Source organism: Apis mellifera, linkage group LG11, assembly GCF_003254395.2.
Source record: "Apis mellifera strain DH4 linkage group LG11, Amel_HAv3.1, whole genome shotgun sequence".
NCBI lineage: Eukaryota > Metazoa > Arthropoda > Insecta > Hymenoptera > Apidae > Apis > Apis mellifera.
The window spans coordinates 12,479,612-12,500,357 of record NC_037648.1 but is presented as its reverse complement, the minus strand read 5'-3'; the positions used below and the strand labels follow the sequence as shown (position 1 = coordinate 12,500,357).

The 20,746-nt window shown below is 38.4% G+C and overlaps 2 protein-coding genes across 7 annotated transcripts in view; one reads left to right on the top strand and one right to left on the bottom strand.

The window, feature by feature from the left end:
• Positions 1–28: 28 nt before the first annotated feature.
• On the top strand, positions 29–2,214 carry LOC408355 (endoribonuclease LACTB2). Of its 2 annotated transcripts, XM_006566365.3 has the most exons (4): positions 29–244; positions 883–946; positions 1,014–1,650; positions 1,779–2,214. In XM_006566365.3, the coding sequence occupies exons 2-4, from the start codon at positions 900–902 to the stop codon at positions 1,893–1,895; spliced, it is 801 nt and encodes a 266-aa protein (XP_006566428.1). In that variant the 5' UTR covers positions 29–244; positions 883–899; the 3' UTR covers positions 1,896–2,214. The 2 variants fall into 2 exon arrangements, with proteins under 2 accessions (XP_006566428.1, XP_391907.1); XM_391907.5 differs by lacking the exon at positions 29–244 and having other exon boundaries at positions 633–946.
• Positions 2,215–3,702: 1,488 nt separating this feature from the next.
• LOC408354 (nuclear factor of activated T-cells 5) overlaps positions 3,703–20,746 on the bottom strand; it is a 49,640-nt gene continuing 32,596 nt past the window's right edge. Inside the window, exons 2-7 of one of the 5 annotated variants that reach the window (XM_016914963.2) lie at positions 12,268–12,551; positions 8,693–8,993; positions 6,740–7,258; positions 6,212–6,676; positions 4,763–6,067; positions 3,703–4,690 (exon numbers count right to left, since the gene is read on the bottom strand). In XM_016914963.2, coding sequence (XP_016770452.2) covers positions 3,747–4,690; positions 4,763–6,067; positions 6,212–6,676; positions 6,740–7,258; positions 8,693–8,993; positions 12,268–12,551 — 3,818 coding nt within the window. In that variant the 3' untranslated portion in view covers positions 3,703–3,746. Of the gene's footprint in view, positions 6,068–6,211; positions 6,677–6,739; positions 7,259–8,692; positions 8,994–12,267; positions 12,552–20,746 lie in introns of all 5 variants that reach the window. The other 4 variants (XM_016914964.2, XM_006566758.3, XM_026443841.1 and 1 more) reach the window with 4 other exon arrangements.

The window sequence follows — 20,746 nt, the reverse complement described above, 5'->3', positions numbered from 1 at the left end:
TTTATCTCGTTTCATCATATTTCGTTACGTCGTCTTTATCATTATTAGCCGATGACTCTCACAATAGCTACTATTTATCTTTCCGTCTCTTTTAGTCGATCTTTAGTCGATTTATTGTTCAAACGTAATACATAAATATATAGTCAATATTAATTTATACGAGTTAATTACTGTTTTGTTCTTCTGTCGAATTTTTTATTGTCCGAGACAAAATATATTATAATTGTTCATAACGTAACATAACGTAAGACCTATTAATATTCACTAACTTTATATAACTTTAACTAATGAAATATACAAATAAATATCAGTAAATGAGTGAGCGATATATTAAGATATGTTAAGATATAAAAGAAAGTTATTTTAAAATAACTACTAATTACTGGTATAATTATTCGATTTATATATCCATATTGCTATATATTCGTATAGCATTCATATTATTTTCAATAATTTAAAAAAAAATTGAAAGAATAATTTGAAGTTAACGATTTTATATTTAAACGAATACGTATTTTTAACATTCATTGTTATAACCTTGTTCTATAATTATTATTGTTCTATAATTATTAATGAAATTGTTTTTTATTATTGTATTTGTCATCAATATTCTATACATATAATATTATATATATATGTAGTTTTTCTTTCCTATCTATAATTGTAAATATTCACACAAAACCTTGAAATATATTGATATGATTTTGACAATCGCATAAAAAAGTGGTATAAATATATGCCACATAAATGTTAATATTCAGTGCACATTTGATACTAGTGGAATTTCATATTGATTGGAAATTTATATTGATTGAATTATGAAAAACTTAACATATTTACCTTTAGTAACAAGATTATCTAAAAATGTAATACGAATCTTAGGATGTAACAAAGGATTTATGACATTGCAAGGTACAAATTCATACCTTGTTGGTACTGGCGATAGGTAATAAAAAATCAAATTCATAAGTTAAAAAGATTAGAATATTTTGTAATAATTATTATTGTTACAGACGTATATTAATCGATACAACTGAAAAAAGAACTGCGAATGATTATATAAAATTATTACGTAGTGTGTTAGAAGAAGAAAAAGCAACTATTGAACACTTATTAATTACTCATTGGCACATTGATCATTTAGGAGCAGTGAATTCTGTTTTAAATATGTTAAAAACTATAAATACAGAAATAAAAAGTGCAGTATGGAAATTTCCAAGAACTGCAGATGATAAAAGTTCAAGAAACATGGAAAATTTATTTAAGTGGAAACAATTAAGAGATAAACAAATTATAGAAGTAGAAGGTGCTAAGCTTAGCGTGGAATATACTCCAGGACATGCAACTGATCATGCTTCCTTTATAATGGAAGATGGAAAAATATTATTCAGTGGAGATTGTATTCTTGGAGAAGGTACTGCTGTATTTGAAGATTTAAATACTTACATAGCTACTCTGAAAAAAATGTTGACAATGAAACCAAAAATTATCTATCCTGGACATGGACCGATAATAGAAAATCCAGAAAATATAATTAATTTTTATATTGAAAACCGATTAAAAAGAGAAAATGATATTTTGAATATTCTAGAACAAAATACAAAAAATAATACATTGTCCGAATTGGATATTGTGAATCATCTATACACGGTAATGATTATTTTTTCATTATATCTGTATCTATTATTGTATGTATATGTATCTATTATATATGTATCTATTAAAATATAAAATATAAAATATAAAATATAATGCAATAGAAAACTTGATGTTTTTAGGAAGTTTCATCAAAGGATATGAGTAAAGCAGCAGTCTATACTGTAAAAGGTCATCTTGATAAATTATTAAAAGAAGGTAAAGTGAAAGGTGAAAGGGGAAAATGGCAAATTACGTAACTAATGTTACTTAAACAAGTTATTTAATTTAAAATTGTATGAATTGTCAAATAATATATTGCAATTGTAAAATAATATCTGTAAATATGATATAAAATGGACAAAATATAATATTTTATTATTTTATTGTTTATTTGTAATTTCTAATACTAAATCCATACCCATGTCAGTTGAGAAAATTATTGAGAAAGCGATGCTGTGAAACATTTATTCGACTTATAGGAATAAAATGATAATACATTGTTCATGAATTTTGTTTTTCAATGTTTAGGCTGACAATGCTAAAAATGTGCGTACACTGTACAATAATTGTTACAAAGAATTTCACATAGTATAATGATCTGTTTGTTTGATTAATGTAGATTAATTTTTAGTCTTTTCATTTTTTTTTTTTTTTTAAGGGTTCATTAAAACACGTGACACGTGAATAGATGCTCGATATAAAATATATACTTTGCTACAAAGACATATCACGACAATAAACGTTTCAATATCTTCATTATAAAATCTGTTCTCTACTAGATAATATTGGCGAGTATTCATACACGCGGTATATAGCACCCCTTATTTTGAACAAAGGGGAAAACCCCAATGTAACATGATGTTACAAATATATGTGTATATATATATATAGATCTCGTTTATATCTTTAATAAGCTCACTTCCATCCGATCATTTATTTTTCTCTTTGGATAAACGTAAAAAATATATATATATATATATATATATATATATATATATATATATATATATATATATATAAATCTCACAGTAATATATATATTTCTTTATATTATTATTTTTCATACCGACATATAATATAATCTCTCTGTCGTTTTGTATTTGCCTCGCATGTTATCGATAACATCATCAACGCAATCACATAATATTCTATGAATCGATATTAATTATCAACAAAAAAAAAAAAAATCTTAATTATTAAACAACATACGAAATATATTATACTTAAAAACATATATAATAGAAACGACATCAAACAACAAGATGATTCATTTGTTAGAATGAAATCAAGTCAAGAAAAGAGATGTATTAATGTATTAATGAATTCTCGCAGGATTCTAGTTCAAGGTACTGTGAAAAAAAAAAAGTAAGTTTACTACACTCAATTCCCGTGGCTCCGTTTAGAGTTGAGTGGGGTCAGTACATTGATTATTACAATACATATACACTCGTATTATATTTTACAATGCTCCTTTTCTATAGCGAGAAAGATCAATCTTAGATACTTTACAATAGAGAAAAGGCACCTGGATGCGCAAGAGACATTTGATGGAGATAAATAAAATGAATTATCACATTCGACAACTCGTAGAAAAAGGAAGATAAAGAAAACCCTAATTGTCGCGCTCTTGTGCGCCCGTCTTACTTAACACGATAAAAATTTTCACTTGTTACAAAGATGGTGTTAACTTTGTCCATTTCCATCATATAAAAACGGATTTCATATCTATCACATACAAAGTCTGAAACGACAATGTGGCACAAATACATAACTCGTACCGAGCCAAGACTATATCTCTCATGCTCAATTTGTTGGAATTAATTATTTTCACTCGTTCTTTCTCTCTCTCTCTCTCTTTCGCTCGTTCGCTCATTCGATCATTCACTCACTTTCTCTCTCTCTCTCTCTCTGCCCTCTTTCTCCCTCTCTTCCTCTCCCTTCCTCTCCCTCTCTCTCATTCCTCTCTCTATTCCCTCTTCTCCTTCCTCTCCCTCCATTCTCTCTCTCTCTCTCTCTCTCTCTCTCTCTCTCTCTCTCTCTCTCTCTCTGTATCCAAAAAGTAAATCGAATACACAATTATATATTTTAATGACAAGAATACGGCAGTACTACATAAGAAAACCATTTTGAGGATCAAAGCAGCTCGGATTTATATAACTCAACAGATCATTCTCCGACATCGAGGTAAGCTCTTGAGGCAACATACCATCTTCCTGTTTTCTAACCGTTGTACCATTCGTACTGTTTGCCGTATTTGCTATAGGTGGGTTTACGTTCTGTCTGTTAGGTGTAACAGGTAAGGCAACCGGTGGTGATTTATTCGCTACCTGTTCAACAATGTTATTCTGGTTGGAAGGTGATTTAGGCAAAATACCTTCCATAGCACTGTTCATTAATTGCGCACTTTGAGTTGCCACGCTGTTTAATATATTTTTCGTCGCGATAATCGCATGCGCGGTAGTCGTGGTAATAGGTCGATTGTTAATAATATCCTGAGTCGCGTTGGTAATTACGTTATTGATCGCTTGTTCCGCGGCATTGGTCAATCTTTGCTGCGATGGCTCTTGAGCCGCTCCACTCGCTAAAGCAGAACTAGCCTCGGCAACGAAACCTGCCGGCTGATTTAACATAGAGCCGATATCTTGCTGCACCGCCTGCTGCATCGCTTGGGCCGCTTGCGCTTGCTGAACCGCTTGTTGAACCGCTTGAACTTGTTGCACGACCTCCTGCGTGGCCTGTTGCACCGCTTGCTGAACCACTTCCTGGGTAGCCTGCTGTACCGCTTGTTGGACAGCCGGCACCGCCTGAACTTGTTGTACCGCCTGCACTTGTTGCACAGCTTGTTGGACAACTTGCGCATGCTGCACCACGTGTTGAACGACTTGCTGCTGCGCCTGTTGTACCGCCTGTACCGCTTGTTGCTGAGCCTGAGCGACAACTTGCTCGACTTGTTGTTGCGCATGCGCAACAACCTGCTCCACTTGTTGCGCTTGCTGCATCGCTACAACATCTTGCTGTATAAGAGCCGGAATCTGCGGAATATGCTCCGCCGCTGTCGACATAGTCTCGTTCGTAACTTGTAACGGATTATGAGATGGTACACTAACGTTAGAATTCGACGTACCGGTCGCAGCCACTGTTGATTCCTGGATGGGCGGCAACAGTGCGGCGTTGATAGTGGTGAGCAAACTGTCTCCATTGGCCTGCTCTGGGACCACGGTTGCGGGCGACGGAACGGAGGTTGCGCCATTACCCGGCAAAGATGGTACGGCCTGGGGCGGCATCAACGCTTCGAGAAGCATCGTCTTGACCGGAATGGGCGGGCTAGTTCTACTTTGTTGGGGACTCGAGATCGTTTCGTGATCAGTAACTGCGGAAACATGACTCATTATGGCATTATTATTAGGATTGACGGTACGCAGGGGCGACACCAATTGATGAGATTCGGCGGCAGAATTAACGAGGGTGTCTAATTTGACGCCTGGGGAGGGAGAAGCTAAAATATTGGATGCTTGTCCTTGCTGAGGTCCTTGCCGTCCTGTCGTAATAATGGAAGCTCGTTGCTGCATAGTACCTACAAATCCGTTCTCTTGATTCTCAGCCTCTTTGACGTTAGACTCGATATGATTAAGGTATTTCTCTACGCTATGGCCACTCTGGGCGGGCAGTTGTCCGTTCGGCGTGGCGGTAAAATTTGACAGTGTATCGAACTCCGTCTGATGATGCTTCATCCGAAGATCAACAACACCGCCACCCTGAAGACTTCCATTAGGAGTGCCTTCTACCGGCAATATTGAGTTAGTTTCTTTGTTGATATGATGAGGGCTTAGAACTTTGACTTGAGACGAGTCGTGCATACCTCCGAACGTGTTCTGGTGCGTCCCAACCATCGACAACTGATGCTGGTTTCGCATCAGATCTACCACGCCGAGGAGATTGACCGCCTCCTGTACAGGTGAACCGTTCGCCGCTACGGGAACCGATCTGATGATATTAGCCTGCGGCGTCTCCCTCGAGTTCTCGCTCACCAGCTGTTGCAACGGGCTGGTGCCCGTCGACCCATTCGCGGTCGGGGTCGGTATGCTTTGCATGCTGTTCTCGCTGATCATACTGTTCTCGCTATTCTCGTCCAGCACCTCGGTCTTCAAATTATCCAACAAGCTCAATTGAAGATTCGAGGACGATCTGCGGCTCAGCAGCGGGTTCGCGACCAAAGCGGGTGGTGGCATCATCACGTCGGGCGGTGAAGTTTTGCAATTGGGACTCTGCGCTGCCCACATCATAACTGACGTTACCTGAGACGAGGCCGTGACCGGGGGTGGGCTCGGGTCGTTCTTAAGCGCCTCCGTTTTCTGGCTCACCGGTGCTTGTTGCGGTGGTATAGTCGTCAAGAAATTTGCCGTTCCCGCGGTTGCTTGTGTGATCAGAGCTGAAATCATATATCTTTCTATAACTCTTAACACTTTTATAACGATATAATTATTAATAACTTCGTTCCATTGCTTCCTTACTTCCTTATTTACGAGAAGCAGAATTTCACTAATGTTCGACGACGGAATAAATTATTACTTACTGTTCGGTGATACACCTTTGGTCAGGGGTACCGCTACAGGAGACGTTGCTAGCGCAACCTCGCCATTCGTGGTGGACAGAGGCGGTGTTATCGGCTCGACTTTACCCACAGATGGCTCGGGTGGCGTAGACGCGGCGGTGTAGAGAAACGTGTGAGGCTCGCTAGTCTTCCCCGAGGAGACCGCGTACAATTTAACGCTAACCGTTTCGGAGGGGGCCAGATCTTGTCGCCTGTACGCGGGCACCACGCAGACCAGATGCGTTTGCTGCAGGAACTCCTTGTCGGGCAGAACAGCGCATTCCCAGTGAGGTTCCAAACTGCTCGACAGATTGTCGTTGTCCAGTTGAAATACGACCCGCGTGTCTTTCAGAAAGTTCTTCCCAAGTATAAATAACTCCAATCCGCCGGTACACGGACACGACGTGAGCGATTTCTTGCAGATCTCCGGTATTCCCGGCGGTTGGGCTGAAATCGATCGATCGTTAATAACGTTACCTCTTAAGAGATAATCGAAGACAGATTACTCACTGCATACTATCGGCTGCGAGCAAACTTGCAATGTTTCCGTCGTTCCGTCGGGATGGGTGATGGTCGTGCGAAAAACCATACGGCAACGGGTCGACTTCTTCTTGCTGCGCCCCTGAAGCACCCCAGCCTCCTGCGGGAATCTGTGCTCCACGTCCACGTTACGCTCCTTCAAAATGCCCACGCAATCGCACGTCACTATCATGTCCTTGGCCGGATCCATGTCCACCTCGATCACGATCGTCCCGTCGATCTTCCGCTCCACGCACGGCGTCGAATTTTTCCCGCTCACGCGGCACGCCTGATAAAACATGTGGGGCGCCACGCGGCCGAGATCCGTCCCGATGAAGACTTGGAGCGTGGTCGGCTTGTCGTAGCCGACCAGCCGCACGATCGGGAATCCATTCCCGGTACGATCCTTCACCGCCCCTCTCGAGCCTTCCGTCTGGTAACGAGCCCTGTGCTGCTGCTCCGGTTGACAGATGATCTGCAATTGCACCTTGCCATCCGCGGAAGAGTTGCCTGAAAGTTGTAACGAAACGGCAAATTGTTTAATTAAAAAAACAACGTTCGAAATGGCAAATCGTAATTAAGGTAGAAATAATTTGGTTCAATTATCGAGATGTATATATAAAATGATACAATCTCTCGTAAAAATTTCTTCCAAAGGGACCAACTTGAGAAATAGAATTGTGTAACCAACTCCATTCCTAAAGATAAACTCGATGTATAATTATATCGCTTTATCGCGAGGAGACGAAACTAACGGCAGGAGAGGAGAGAGAGGGGAGGGACTATCAACGATAATTTGACGGGAGGAAGAAGGATCGAGTTCTCATTTTAATAAAAGCAAGGGGGGAGAGGGGGGAAACAGGAGTGTGTACAAGTTACATAAAGTCTCGTTTGACCTATATTCGATATCAACGTTTCGATATCGACTAAAAGAATATCGATATGATTTATTTTTTAACCTAGCACCAGGTTTCCTAAAACGAAAAAGAGTACGTAGAGATAAGGTATCGCGTATTCGAGAGGTGAAAAAAAATAATTTCTCGCCTCTTCGACGACGGTTCGTTCGATCGGGATTTCTACTTTACACGGTCGGTAATGAAGTGTCGCGAGCAAACAACCGATGATCGGGAGAGAAGCGGCGAAGGTTATCGGTTTGCATCATCCACTAACGAGATCGCGCGCAGTCGCAGTTGAGAAAACTTCTCTCTCTCTCTCTGTTCCTCTTTCTGAACGTTTCTTTGTTTACATGTTTCATGTATCCAGATGCAAACACACAGGTTCAGAACTTCACGATCCCCGCGCACCGATGATTTATCCAACAAAGGCAAACTCGCGCCTCCGTTAAAATTTACAATTAACACGCGGCCGACAATATAAACAGGCGGGCGGCGCGCACCGAATTCGGCCTCGGCGAATATACACGGCGATTCTTTCAAATTCTCTTGTAAATTCGGAGAAATTCATCATCGAGATTGAAACGAGCGGCGGCGGCGGCGGCGGCGACGACGGGTCGGGATAACGGCGTCGTTATCTCGTGACCTCGCGCGGACCTCGGTATCTCGACCAAAAAACCGCAATATCAACGGCAATAAATTTTCGAATCCGTCTACCGAGAGAGCGAGCGAGTTTCTTCACTTCGTCTCGACGGTGATCGATAAATTTAGCGCCATTAGCCTTTCCCAACTTTCCAATTAGACTCGATTAAATTAAACCTCTTTCAATCCTCTCCTTATCTCTTATATAAATACCTTACTTAAATGTTCGATCCCTGAAGAAAACTTCTCGAATTCGTATTCGTTAAAGTTCAATGAAAAAAATCACCGCGATCGATATCGCGAATCCCCTCCCTCTCTCCCTCCTTCGAACGAGGTATAAAAAAAAAAATAGAGAGAAAGATAAAGAAAAAGATAAAGAACAAGAGACACGTGTGCAACGCGAACGTACACAATTGAGAGGTGAGGGTGACGGGGCCCTGTTGAGCCGTGGACGCCCTCTTGGCGAGCACGCCCAGTCCGGACCGAGATCTCGACACCTCGACCACCCTCCCCGTTCCACCGTTCCCCTGCCTGTTCCCGGAGATCGTGGCCAATCCACCTATCCCATTCGACGCGCCCCTCGTGGCGGCCTTTGCCTCCGGGCTCGTCGCGTGTCCAACCTCCGGGAAGGCGAAGTTCGCGTCCTCGGACTCGAGCTTGATGTCCATCTTCCTCCTCTTCGAGTCTTCCTCGCCGGCTCCGTTCCAACCCTGTTAACCAACCAAGCAAAACGGATTCATTCCATTTGTACCATCGCTCGCATATGCGCGCAATGCGGCCGCCAATTTAACGAATCAAACCGATGATGATCGAGAGAGGAGGAGGAGAAGCAGGAGGAGAAGGAGAGACCCGGGTTCAACCACCGTTAGAGACCGGTCACTGGCAACGACCGATCCCGTGGCGGCTACGCGTGATCGCGTTAGATCTCGCTTGCACGTGCACGATGCACGGCGTGGCGCGCCGTGGCTTTTGGAGGGGAGGCGCAGTTCCAACTAGGGGAGGAGGGTGATGCCCTCTTGGAAACTTGGCTTCTCGGAGAGGATGCGATGTTCGTTCGCTTATTTCGAGGGCCAAGATGGAACGAAGTTTTTCCAAGGATGAAAAATGTTCCTTCTCTTTTCCTTTTGAGAGAAAGAAAGAAATTCGTTTCGAAAAATGATATCGAGAGACGAATTCTTTCGATGGAGAGGATGGTTGAGGTGAAGGATATAATTTTTTTATCTCTGCCTATTTTCTTCAAAATATTGAATATTTCGTGCCGGCTCGTAAAATTTATCGCGGCCACGCGTCGTGAGCAAAGCGTTTTATTAAAAATCTTATTTAATCTTCGCTTGCTGTATAGTAATATAGCTAACGTTTGCCATCCTTATCCATGTATCGTGTTGTTACGCAATACGCGAATAAGTTATCATTGCATGTATCGATATCAATCAAAACTCGCTGCTCACCGCGGACGCGCGCGTGTTTCTGCAATGTGCTGACGATGGCATCGCGAGGAGAAAGAGAGAGAGAAATAGGGAGTGTAAAAGAAAGAAAGAAAAAGAGAAAAGAAGGTTAATTTTTTTCTAGAGAATCTCGAGAAAATACTCGTGAGAAGAAGAAAAGAAAAAGGAGAAAAACGATTTCTTTCGAGTAGAGAGAGATAATATTTCTTTCCTTGTATTGAAAAGATACGAAGTAAATAGATTCGAGAGTGAAAACAATATTCTCGAAAATTTTACTCTTAAATTTGCATCTATCCATTCTCACGAGAAGAATAAGAAGAAAAGGAGAAGAGGAAGAAGAGGAGAGGAGAGATAAGATTTCTTTATATCAAGATGCTAGTAGCGCGCGTTTTCAATAATTTATACGTTTTTTTTTAAATAGGATGTTGATTGAATCGACACAGGTGGGATAAAAATGAGGGAGGATAAATAAGAGCGAAACAATTTCCAGATTTTCCTATGGCGTTACGGGTAAAGTTTTTCTTTCTCTCTCTCCTTTCTTCCTCGAATTCTCAATAATAGAGAAAATTCGCCGACCAGTGCAACAATATGCTGCTCGATAACGGCGCAAATGTAACGCCATTTTGCGGCGATAATCGTCGATAACACTATTCTGTCAGTCGCTTTTGTCACGTTCATGATAACCCGTCCCGACACATAAACAAAATTCTAAACTATCGAACGTTAACACGTGATAAGTAAACGTGTTTCTCCTACTATTTAGACGAGTTTAACGATATTTCAGAAATTAGGAATTTATCCTTTTAATATATCTACTTAATCCTGAGCGTGTAAAAATATATATGTATACTTTTGGATGGATACAAATGAATAGTACGAATTGTAGGAAATTTTTTTTATAACCCTTGAATATTTTATGGATAATCATTCGCAAAAGTTTACTTTATGGATTATTTTTATTAAAATAAATATTATATGCAGTGAGATATTTACTTTTTAACAAAATATAGTTATAAATCATTTCGCTGAAATAGTTTTGATAAAATTTTTGCGAATGACTGTGTGTTTTTACACTCTTCTTAATTTCGAGATAGAATAATTCTCTTATGTACGGAATAAATAGGCGTATGCTATCGATTGTAAGACCATCTTTCCTTGAAATTTTTATTACACTGTTTTCGATACTGTCACGACGATAATCACGGTAATAATATCTTAATAATCTTTCATTTTCTGATCTCTGTTCTCATATTATTCGTTTCCTAAAATTTTATGCAGAATCATCGATGATATACTACTCACGATAAACGTGCGTGCCTTACATTTTATTCCAAATTGAACAATGCAATAAAACTACGTACGAGAATGGTGAAGAAAATTTTAGTCTTAATCCTTCTCGACGTATCGATCAACGATTAAATCTTTTCAGATCCGACAATGCTCGATCTTGTTCTGTTATTTTATCAATAAACGTTTCAATAAGATATGTACGGTCAACAAGTTCAACGTTTAAATAGTTGACAGAGTCTCTTTTTACGTTCGATGATTAATCAAAGGATATAAAAAATGATTATAAGCGACCGATTGAATTAGCACGATTTAATAAGTTAATTATTCTTATCTCTTCTCTAATGTAAAATAAGAAATATTAATATACACGTAAAGTGTAATTTATTGCATCGCGTGAATAAAACGAATAAATAAATTTTAATATTCGAAAAATGAAAGAATCAACCCTTAATTTTCTTCATCTAAGAAAGGAAATTTGTAAAAAAAAAAAAAAACTCACGCGATAAAAATAAATGTGTGAAAATACATCACACGCTTCGAAAAGATACAAAAACCCAAATAAAAGATTGACAAACGTTCCAGAAAAATGTGCTCGAAAGATATCAACTATATTTGCAAATCATGTTTTAAAATAGATTTAGCAAAAGAGACAAATGACTGGTCTCATGACTAGATTAAAAGTTATTTATTAATATTTTATGATGCATAATATACTGTTAATGTTAATTTAGAACATTGTTTCCGTTTTGATAAAGAGTCATAAAACACGTACATCCTTCTAAATCATGGTAAACAAATATTATTCTTTTATCATGAGCCACCCTATCCTCCTTCTGAAACTAACCTTACCTTTTTTCATATTTTTTCATTATCAATTTAATCCTCCAATACATTATTGGAACTCTAAACTTATTTGATCATTGCCAAATAAAATTCAACCTCAAACTTGTATAAATAATTTTTCACCAATTTCAAACAGTAATTTAAACTTACAAAGGACTGTGTTTCACGTCAATATTTCAATATTTAAATTTTCCCTATAAAGTATCAATATTATTACAAAAAAAAAGTGTCCAAAAATATGAAGAATCCAAAGCAATTTTACACCATCCTTCCACAAGGAGAATTAACAGAGGGAGGAAATATAGGATCGTTGATTAAAAAAGATTAAAGCGAACAAAAGGATGAACTTATCCAATCGTGATTTCTATTACCACGTTATCTATACCATATCATATACTCGACTAACGTTTGCGTTGGCGAGGTGTTGATGACGATCCTCGAAACCGAGGCCGGAATCGTTCGAGTTATCGCAACTGTCTTGTGCCGAATTGGCCCTCGCCCCGTGCTCATCCGAGTTTCGTAAGGATCCCAGCGGTATCCTCGGCTGTTGCTGTAACTGCGGTTGCTGCTGCTGCTGGCGTTGCTGATGGCTTATTCTCCTAGAGGCAGAGTGCGCACGGTTGCTCGACGTGACGGTGCTTCTTTGAACCGATCCTGTCACCGCTGACAACCTTTCTCCTGCATTGTAACCTAAAATCAAAATAAAATTGTCAGTACATATATATATATATATTGTGAAATTTAGATTGTTCAATCGTTTTTGAATGGAGTGATGTTATCCCATTTTCTATTTTCTTAAGGATTGAATCATTCGTTGTCTTAGTCAGTACAGTTGTCTTAAGACCCTTGATTCATATTTTCCTAGATAATCTTTCGAACTTTACATTTCTATTATCTTAATGAATACTGTTCAGGAACTGAAGAATTTTAATCTGTTTGAAAGGGTGGCAAATAGTTCCATTGTGTAAATTTGAAAAGTTTAATGTAAAATCACATTCTGTCATACTTAATGATTTATAATGTATGAGGCGTTGATGAATCAAAAATTGTACGAATCGAGAATGGAAACAATGAATCGACACTTGTACGAATTTCGTTTCGAACAAATAATTTAATTTGAACGACCGTTTAAGATTCCTCGAACGATCTTGTTGCACAATTTCTGGCCGAAAGCGTTCGAAAAAGGAGCGTGGATAATTGCGAGGACGGATCGATAGAGCGAGCCTAGCTCGAGAGTAGTATAATTACTAAAGTGCAGACGAGAGATAGTACTTTATTAAAAATTTTAGTAGTAACGCTATATAATTTACATGTGTTTTTAATAACGGGATTGCAAAGAGAAATATAAAAATAATAAAATTACTTGAACTTTTATTTGATTTTTAAAATTGGAACTGACCAAAAGAAAAAGAAAGCTTCTTTTGTTACTTTAAACTTTTCGCTGGTAAGTATGATGAATTGTAAAAAGATGTGACTTTAAATAGCATCGATCTATGACACATATGAAACTTTTAATCTCACCTAAGACTGAGACGATATATCAATTGTCGATTTGGATACCTCGATTTTTCAAAATTAAATTATCTTTTATATTTTATTATTAAGAATTTAAGAAAACGTTTAGCTTTTATTTAATTAACAAAAAAAGAATCATCTAATTGTGCGTCTTCAGAGACGTGGAACGGTTTGTCGAAGAGGATTGTAAACAAATATATTCTGTCCAATATAAAACAAACTTAGAAGAGTATCGCGTAAATTTCTCTCTCTTTTTTTTTTTCCAGCGTGTATAAAGTAATCGCATTCCGGTTAACGACAGACTCGAGAAACTCGAGTTAGACGAGGAACTTTTAACCGCGAATGGAACGAACTCGTGATTTTCATTTTTCCACACACGGCCCAGACATCGAACCGTACAAAGTCCGTGATCGATGATTGTGCTGCTGCTGCTGCTCTCCTCGTAGCCGGGGTAAAACGACGAGTTTATCTCGACGACGATTAACCAACGGAACGCGGCGCCGATCAACAAACGGAACGAACAATACTCGCGTATCGAGGATTGATTTTAATACTTTTTTTTCTTATTTATCCCTTCCGTTCTTTCCCGCTTGCCTTCTCAATTTATTTTTATTACAACGATAAAACACAACAAATGCCTTGAAACGAGATTTCGATTTTTCAAAAAAGCTTTTAAAATTTTAACATTTGACGCGGAGCTTGGTTAAATACGCTTCGACGGAGATTTCGACGAGATTTCTCTTCTAGTTTAGGATTAAATATTATTTTGACAAACTGTTATTTTCACATCGGAACTAATATTTCCACGAAAAAAATTACATACAATATAGCGAATATCATTCTCCCTTTTTTGATTCGAAAGAGAATTTAACCAAATTCAACGCATCGTTTCGTCCATTCCAAGCTTAAAATAATTAACAAAAATTATTATCAAGCTTGGGAAGATAAACATGAGGGAAAATGCATTGGAACTGTGTGAAAGAGTGGAATGGAGATTCGGGGAAGGAAATATCGAGAAATTAACAGAGAGAAAGAGAGAGAGAGATGGAAAGAGAACGCGTAGAACGCGAAGAGGAGGAGAAATGGCGAGAGAGAGAGAACGATATCGGTGTCTATCTATAGAAGCTCGACTACTGGATGGGATAATTGCGTGGGGGGTGGTGAAGTTGCAATCGCACATGCAACTGGTGGTGAGGGGTCTCGCCCGTTGCCGCCGCCGCCGCCGCCGCCGCCGCCAACAGGGGGTTAGGCAGGCGTAATGGGCGCGTGCACACGCGTGTAAGGTGCATCCGTGTGATCGTGGAGGAAAATCACGGGGCCGATGTCAACGACCGGCGATCGTTCGCGACGATCTTTCATCGTTTTCAACCTCGATGCCTCGCGACGTCCATCGTCATCGTCGCCTCGCGGCGACACACAAGCGGCTACGCCTCTCGTTATTTCGCTTTTTTATCCCCGACGGATAAATCGCGGCCTCCGCAGAAGGAATTTAATTACGAGCAGCTCCGGGTGTAATTACTGGCGCGGGTGTAATACAGGGAGGTTGGGTTTTTTGTAGATGGATTTTTTTTCCCCCTTTTTTTTTTAAACAAATTCGCTTTTCCATCCCGGACGGAATTCGATCGGTTCGCGTCGCGGAGGGATAATGCGAAAATAATGCAAATGTGATTTGTACGTGTTCTTTTTCTCTCTCTCTTTTTTTTTTTTTTAGAGGAGATTAAGTTCATTCGATTGAAATAATTCGAGTAATTTTTAGTTTCGAAGCTATTTTTCTCTTTTTAGGGGGGAAGAGTTTTTCCAGGACGAGAAAGATATTTTACGTGTGATTTTGGTTAATGTTTCGTTATAACAAGGGATAAGAAGTTATTTGTATCTTTTAATTAAAGAATATGAAATATGAATATAATTTATGAAATCTATGTAATAATCGAATGATTCTTCAAGGGTATATATGAAAACAGTATTCTTGTTTGTCCTTTTCTTTTTTTTTTACTTCATTCAATATTATGTACTTCTTTATTTTTATCCAGGGATATCGTATCTCGTGAAGAGATCATTTATTGTATGTAATTTAACAACGCTCTAATTAGAATTATTAATAACAATTAAATTAACAGATTTTCTTTTTACTTCTTAGTTTTTTTAATTTGGTTTAAATTAATTTAAGATAATCGTAGAAAAATAGCGTAATTAATAATTAATATGTCGCCTTGTAACAGTTCCAAATTTAACACGATGAATCCATTTCGAGTAATTCAAAGTTACGTCCCCGCACTTCCGTTCCAAAAACCAAACGGACCACTTAGGGTAATTGAAGGAGCAGCCATTCCAACACCGTTGCAATACATTAAAAGCATCGACGTTCCCCCATAAATTGCACCCCCGTTTATAGGTTCCCCGTTTCGAGTTTAAACACGTTCCTCGCTGCCATTATCGCGAAAAACACGATCTCTGACCTGGTTCAATAAATTCAATTAGAACCGGCAAACAAGGACTTTCGATCCCTTTAGAAAATTGTGTTAAAACGTCAGAGGAAACAATCTTATCCTTCAAGATGACTGTCCTTTGTATACACGAAGGAGGGAGTGAAAAACAGCATTGATGAGATATATGATGATGAGAATCGTCGACGAGGATGAAGATAATAAAATAATCACGCGTTGGAATAAGGGGAGAAAAATGAAATCAAAGAATCCAAATATTTAGATATTTCATCGAATCGAGAACACGAATCGATCATTTTATATGACTGCAAAGAATGTTAAAATTCGATCGATCGTTATCCTGGATCAACTCCCTTCCGCTTGGTTCAATTTTTCTCCTCTATCTCGACGGCCTTCGGAAAAATCTAGATCACGGAGTATTAAAAAAATTACAATCGATTACTATTACCATAACATCTACTATTGCCATTATCTCGAGCACATTATCTTTCTATTCCTCTCAACTTTTTCTCCGCCACTCGAACGGCCTTCGAAGAATCTAGATCGGAAAAATGGTAAAATTACCATCATCGCGGAGCATCATAGGCCATCAATTATTCCTTTCTTTGTTCAATTTTTTTTCTTCTTTTTTCTCCTTTTTCTTTCTCTACTGCCCCTTCCGCCACGTCTTCTTCTTCTTTTTTCCCCTGCTGATATTAGGCCCCCTTCCTCTCCCTCCCCTCTCTCTTTTCCTCCGCCGTGTATTTACGTCTCCATCGCTCGTCCTCGAACTCGTGCATTTGCGAGTGTACTCCCGATAACAGGATCGATAAACATCGTTACTATTACAAACAGCGCGTCGCGCTGCGCGCTAACTATGACGCCTCTCGAGTCTCAAGGATATTGTTACCTGCATCGATCCATTCTCTCTCTCCCTCCCGCGATCCTTATCGCGTACGATCGGTAGCGTTCTCCATCGCGCGGAAGTGCACGCCTTCCTCCATGCGCGCAGCGCAGCCTTCCTTTTCCTTCGATCGCTATTCTTTCTTTTTTTTTTTTTTTTTTATGATAGATGCAACACAATTCTGAATGGATACGTTTTAATGGGCGTATAGAATGAAAATGGAAATTGAGAATTTTTATCGAATTATTATCGTCTGGAAATAGTAATAATAATAACCAAGATTTTTATGATAATTCGAAAATTAATAAAAAAAAAATATATATATATATATATATGAATGGATACGTTTGGAATGGATGTGAATGGAAGAAGATAAATTTATATATATATATTAATTATATTGTGAGTTAATCGGATATAAAATATTATTTCAGAACGTGTCTGAATAGTTTTATCGATTCCTTTGTTAGAACCTATCACGATTCTCATGGTCCATATCAGAGAGAATCATAATCGAAATAATTAGTTGATAATCGACGGTTCCGATTATATATTAGATTAGGCCAATTATCAAACAACGTTTCAACAGATAATGTTAGAAATTAATATCCTCGCGTTTCTTTTCATTCTTTTATATTATTTCACGAGCAGATATCTTTTGAAGAGTTTCTTATTATTATTTCTCTCCAGGTATTACACAATATGGATCTACGTGAGAAGTATATATAATAAGAAAAAAAAAATTGTAGAAAAAGTTTCTGTCGTATAAATAGATTACTTTACTTTAATCGCAATTTAAACAACATTGGATCTATTGCCAGCCCATAAGTGGCGATAGGACGATTTTTCTTAAATCTCAGACAGATAAAGCGCCTCTCCCTCCGTTTCTCCGCTCGTTCGTCAAAACAAACAAGTAAAAAACCAATCCACGTTCTCCAATCCGACCGTTTTTATTATATTTTCTTTTCCGACTCTTGCTACCTTAACTGTTTTTCATCATTCTTTCCGATAGATAGTGCCTTATCTTTGAAATTCCATCAGCTTTCACCGGAGAAACCTGTATTAACCATCCATCCATCGGCTATTAACCGTCTCTCCTTGGGGCGTTCCATTAGATATCTGCCAGAAAAATCTAATTTACCGTTACCGTAGAATTAGAAAATGTGAAGCTTTCCAAAGTTTTCACATGTCCACTGTGTTCCTTCCACGGCATTCTTCTGCGACAGAGTTACTCGCCACGGCTCACGACACCGGCCGATAGCCTATTTCAAGGGGCCGAGATAAGTCGGTAAAATCTGGATGTAACCGGAGGAAGGAAGGGAAGCGCCAGAATATAGAAAGCGAGAGCAGATAAACTCGTCTATGGTTCGAAAACCGATAAGGAATTCTGCTTTCCACTGCATCCTATCTTTATTTTTTCGTTAATTGATTAAAATTATAGAAAAGTGGTAAGAATTTGTATGTAAGAAATTATTACATTCGAGAGAATAAAGATTGTTTCCTTTTTTCTTCTAAATTTTTGTGCGTACTTCGAGGTTGAAATTATATTCTTTATTCTTCAAAAAAATGAATAATTACTCAAAGTATTAATCGAAATATGACAAATAATAAATCTTCCTTACTGGTGATCGGCCGATCCGAAAACTGCCAAAAGAAGGAAAGGTGAGCTCAAGGTAAAGACAGCTGTGTCAATACAGGAGGATAGTTTCGAATACGGTAAGAGGCAGAATTGATCGTTAAGAAAAACGATATAATAATTCGTAATTTAATTCCTTCTTTTCCTCTTATAAGAATTGTTTAACACGGCTATTCCATAATTATAACCGCGACGAGAGTTTTGAAAGATGGACGATGCACGGTCGATAATTCAGAGAGGAGAGGAGCTATTTTCGATTATTAACGACCTTTGACTTTTACACAAGATTCGAACAAAATTCGGATCACGGCTCGTCATTTTCGTCCACCATTTTTAAAATACAAATCGTGGCATCGAGTTATTGAGAAAAAAAAAAAAAAGAAAAAAGACGCTTGATCCACGTAACCTCGACGAGAGTTCGATCTATATAAGTGGGAGCAATCACAACAGAGGAATTAACATTTTAGTAAATAAATATTAACTTTTTATCGCGACTGGCTCCTTATCAAGATTTGTTATATATATATTGTCTGCACGTGGAGAAATAGAAAGAGAGAGAGAATAGCGTACGATTCGCGCATTTTATCGATATCCTCTGTGTATAATATCGAGTGAGTCAACGCACCTTTTAATCAGATCCCTCCTTCCCTTGCTTCTCCTTCTCTCTCTCTCTCTCTCTCACACGCACCGCGCACAGATACGCTTGTAAATGATAGTCGGACGTATCACGTATGTCAACTTGTCTCGATGTTATTTACGTAACAATGAAAAGAAATAATCGAGTCTGTCTCTCTCGCTTATCGATAATTCCGCGAGGCAGACGATTAGTTGGCACACGTACTCCGTCTTGGCGACGGGCGAAAAACAGTGGCCTGATAAAAGGCGAGGTACACTTTTCAGAAGGAATCGCGCTCCGAATTTTTCTCGTTTTATATATATGTCTCTTTTTTGTTGTTTCTTTTTTTTTTTTTTTTACAGGATACGATATTTGGATGATATCGAGTGATAAATTGAATCGAAACGAGAATATTTTTCACTGGGGAAAAAATTTCTCGATTTTAAAGCTTTTTAAAAGCTGTTAAGAAAGATAAGTAACTCCTCTTGGCTCGATACATTCTATTCCACCTTCCGTCTATTAGATCATCGATGTAAAGTAAATATTTTTCTCCTTCACAATTTTGCACTAAATATATATACCAACCAACGTGACTGGACATTTCAGCGTATACACGTCCGTTCAATACGTACAACTAAATTTAAATAATGACTATAATCGACTCCAGTATCTGGAGGTCATCTCTCGGCTTATTACATGTAGCACTCTTTCCGTATAAAACAACTGTATTCGCTCGTGACACGAGTTCACCGTGATAACGTAATATCGAGTGATTGTAATAATATCCAGTATCCAGCAGTCATCTTCGAGCGATTATTTACGATATAAAATCATGATCGATTCGGAATTCTAGAATCCATGAATTTTTCGAGAACAATCGAGTCTATCCAGGCCAGCTCTCCAGGGTTAAGACAGCTTAATCGAATTCTAACCTCGTCGCCAGTTGTATCGAGTGTACTGTTAGACGAGCGTACAACCGAGCCGTGTATATGTACATGTATATATATGTATATATATATTGCTCAACAATGTGTACATGCGCATTATTAATGAGCGTCGTAGATTTCGCACTCGCGCCAAGCGAGCACATGTTCGAAACACGTGCGTTATGGACACCCGTGGACACACGAGATTTCATCCGAATGGATGGGCCGTGATTATGAAATAACTCGAGACATCGACGACAACGAGCATCGATGGTCCCTGGAGGGCTTTCTTCCGGGTCTCCGGTTTGGAAATACCATTTTCACGTCCACGATTCTATATGGAATATTCGTTCGATAATTGTCTTTTAGATTTTAAGAATTCTTCGTTTAGAAAAGGATAAAAGATCCTTCGAAAATTTTTCCAAGATTCTTTCTCTGAAAATTCTAATTTAAGAGAAGGCTTCGTTCGAAAATTCATTCAAAGAGGCACGATCTTGACGGATCTTTAAGGTTAGAAAAAATGATCGTTACGTAGAAAATATCCGTCTTCTTCTGCGTTATTTTCGTGATAATTGAAAAAATCGCTGGAAAAAAAAAAGAAAAAAGAAGAAGAAAAAAGAAATTAAACAATTTCTCGATCACAGAATATCGCAAGCCGCAAAGAATCCGTATATTTAGAGGCGAGAGAAGATTCTGAAAATTGCGTCACGTTTCCGGGGGGAGAAAATCGGTCTATTATTAACCGTGGAGCGATACGAGACATGACCTGAAATAGCCCCCACGAATTAAAGCGAGATTTAACGAGAAGGTTATCAACCTAATTTTTCAACGCGCGACAACTCGAGCAAATTATAAAATTCGTAAC

Excerpts from the sequence above, each read along its gene's own strand:
- LOC408355 (XM_391907.5), top strand. The coding sequence starts at position 819 with ATGAAAAACTTAACATATTTACCTTTAGTAACAAGATTATCTAAAAAT. Across the intron at positions 947-1,013 it reads CTTGTTGGTACTGGCGATAG|ACGTATATTAATCGATACAA; the intron begins GTAATAAAAAAT and ends TTATTGTTACAG. Across the intron at positions 1,651-1,778 it reads TTGTGAATCATCTATACACG|GAAGTTTCATCAAAGGATAT; the intron begins GTAATGATTATT and ends TGATGTTTTTAG.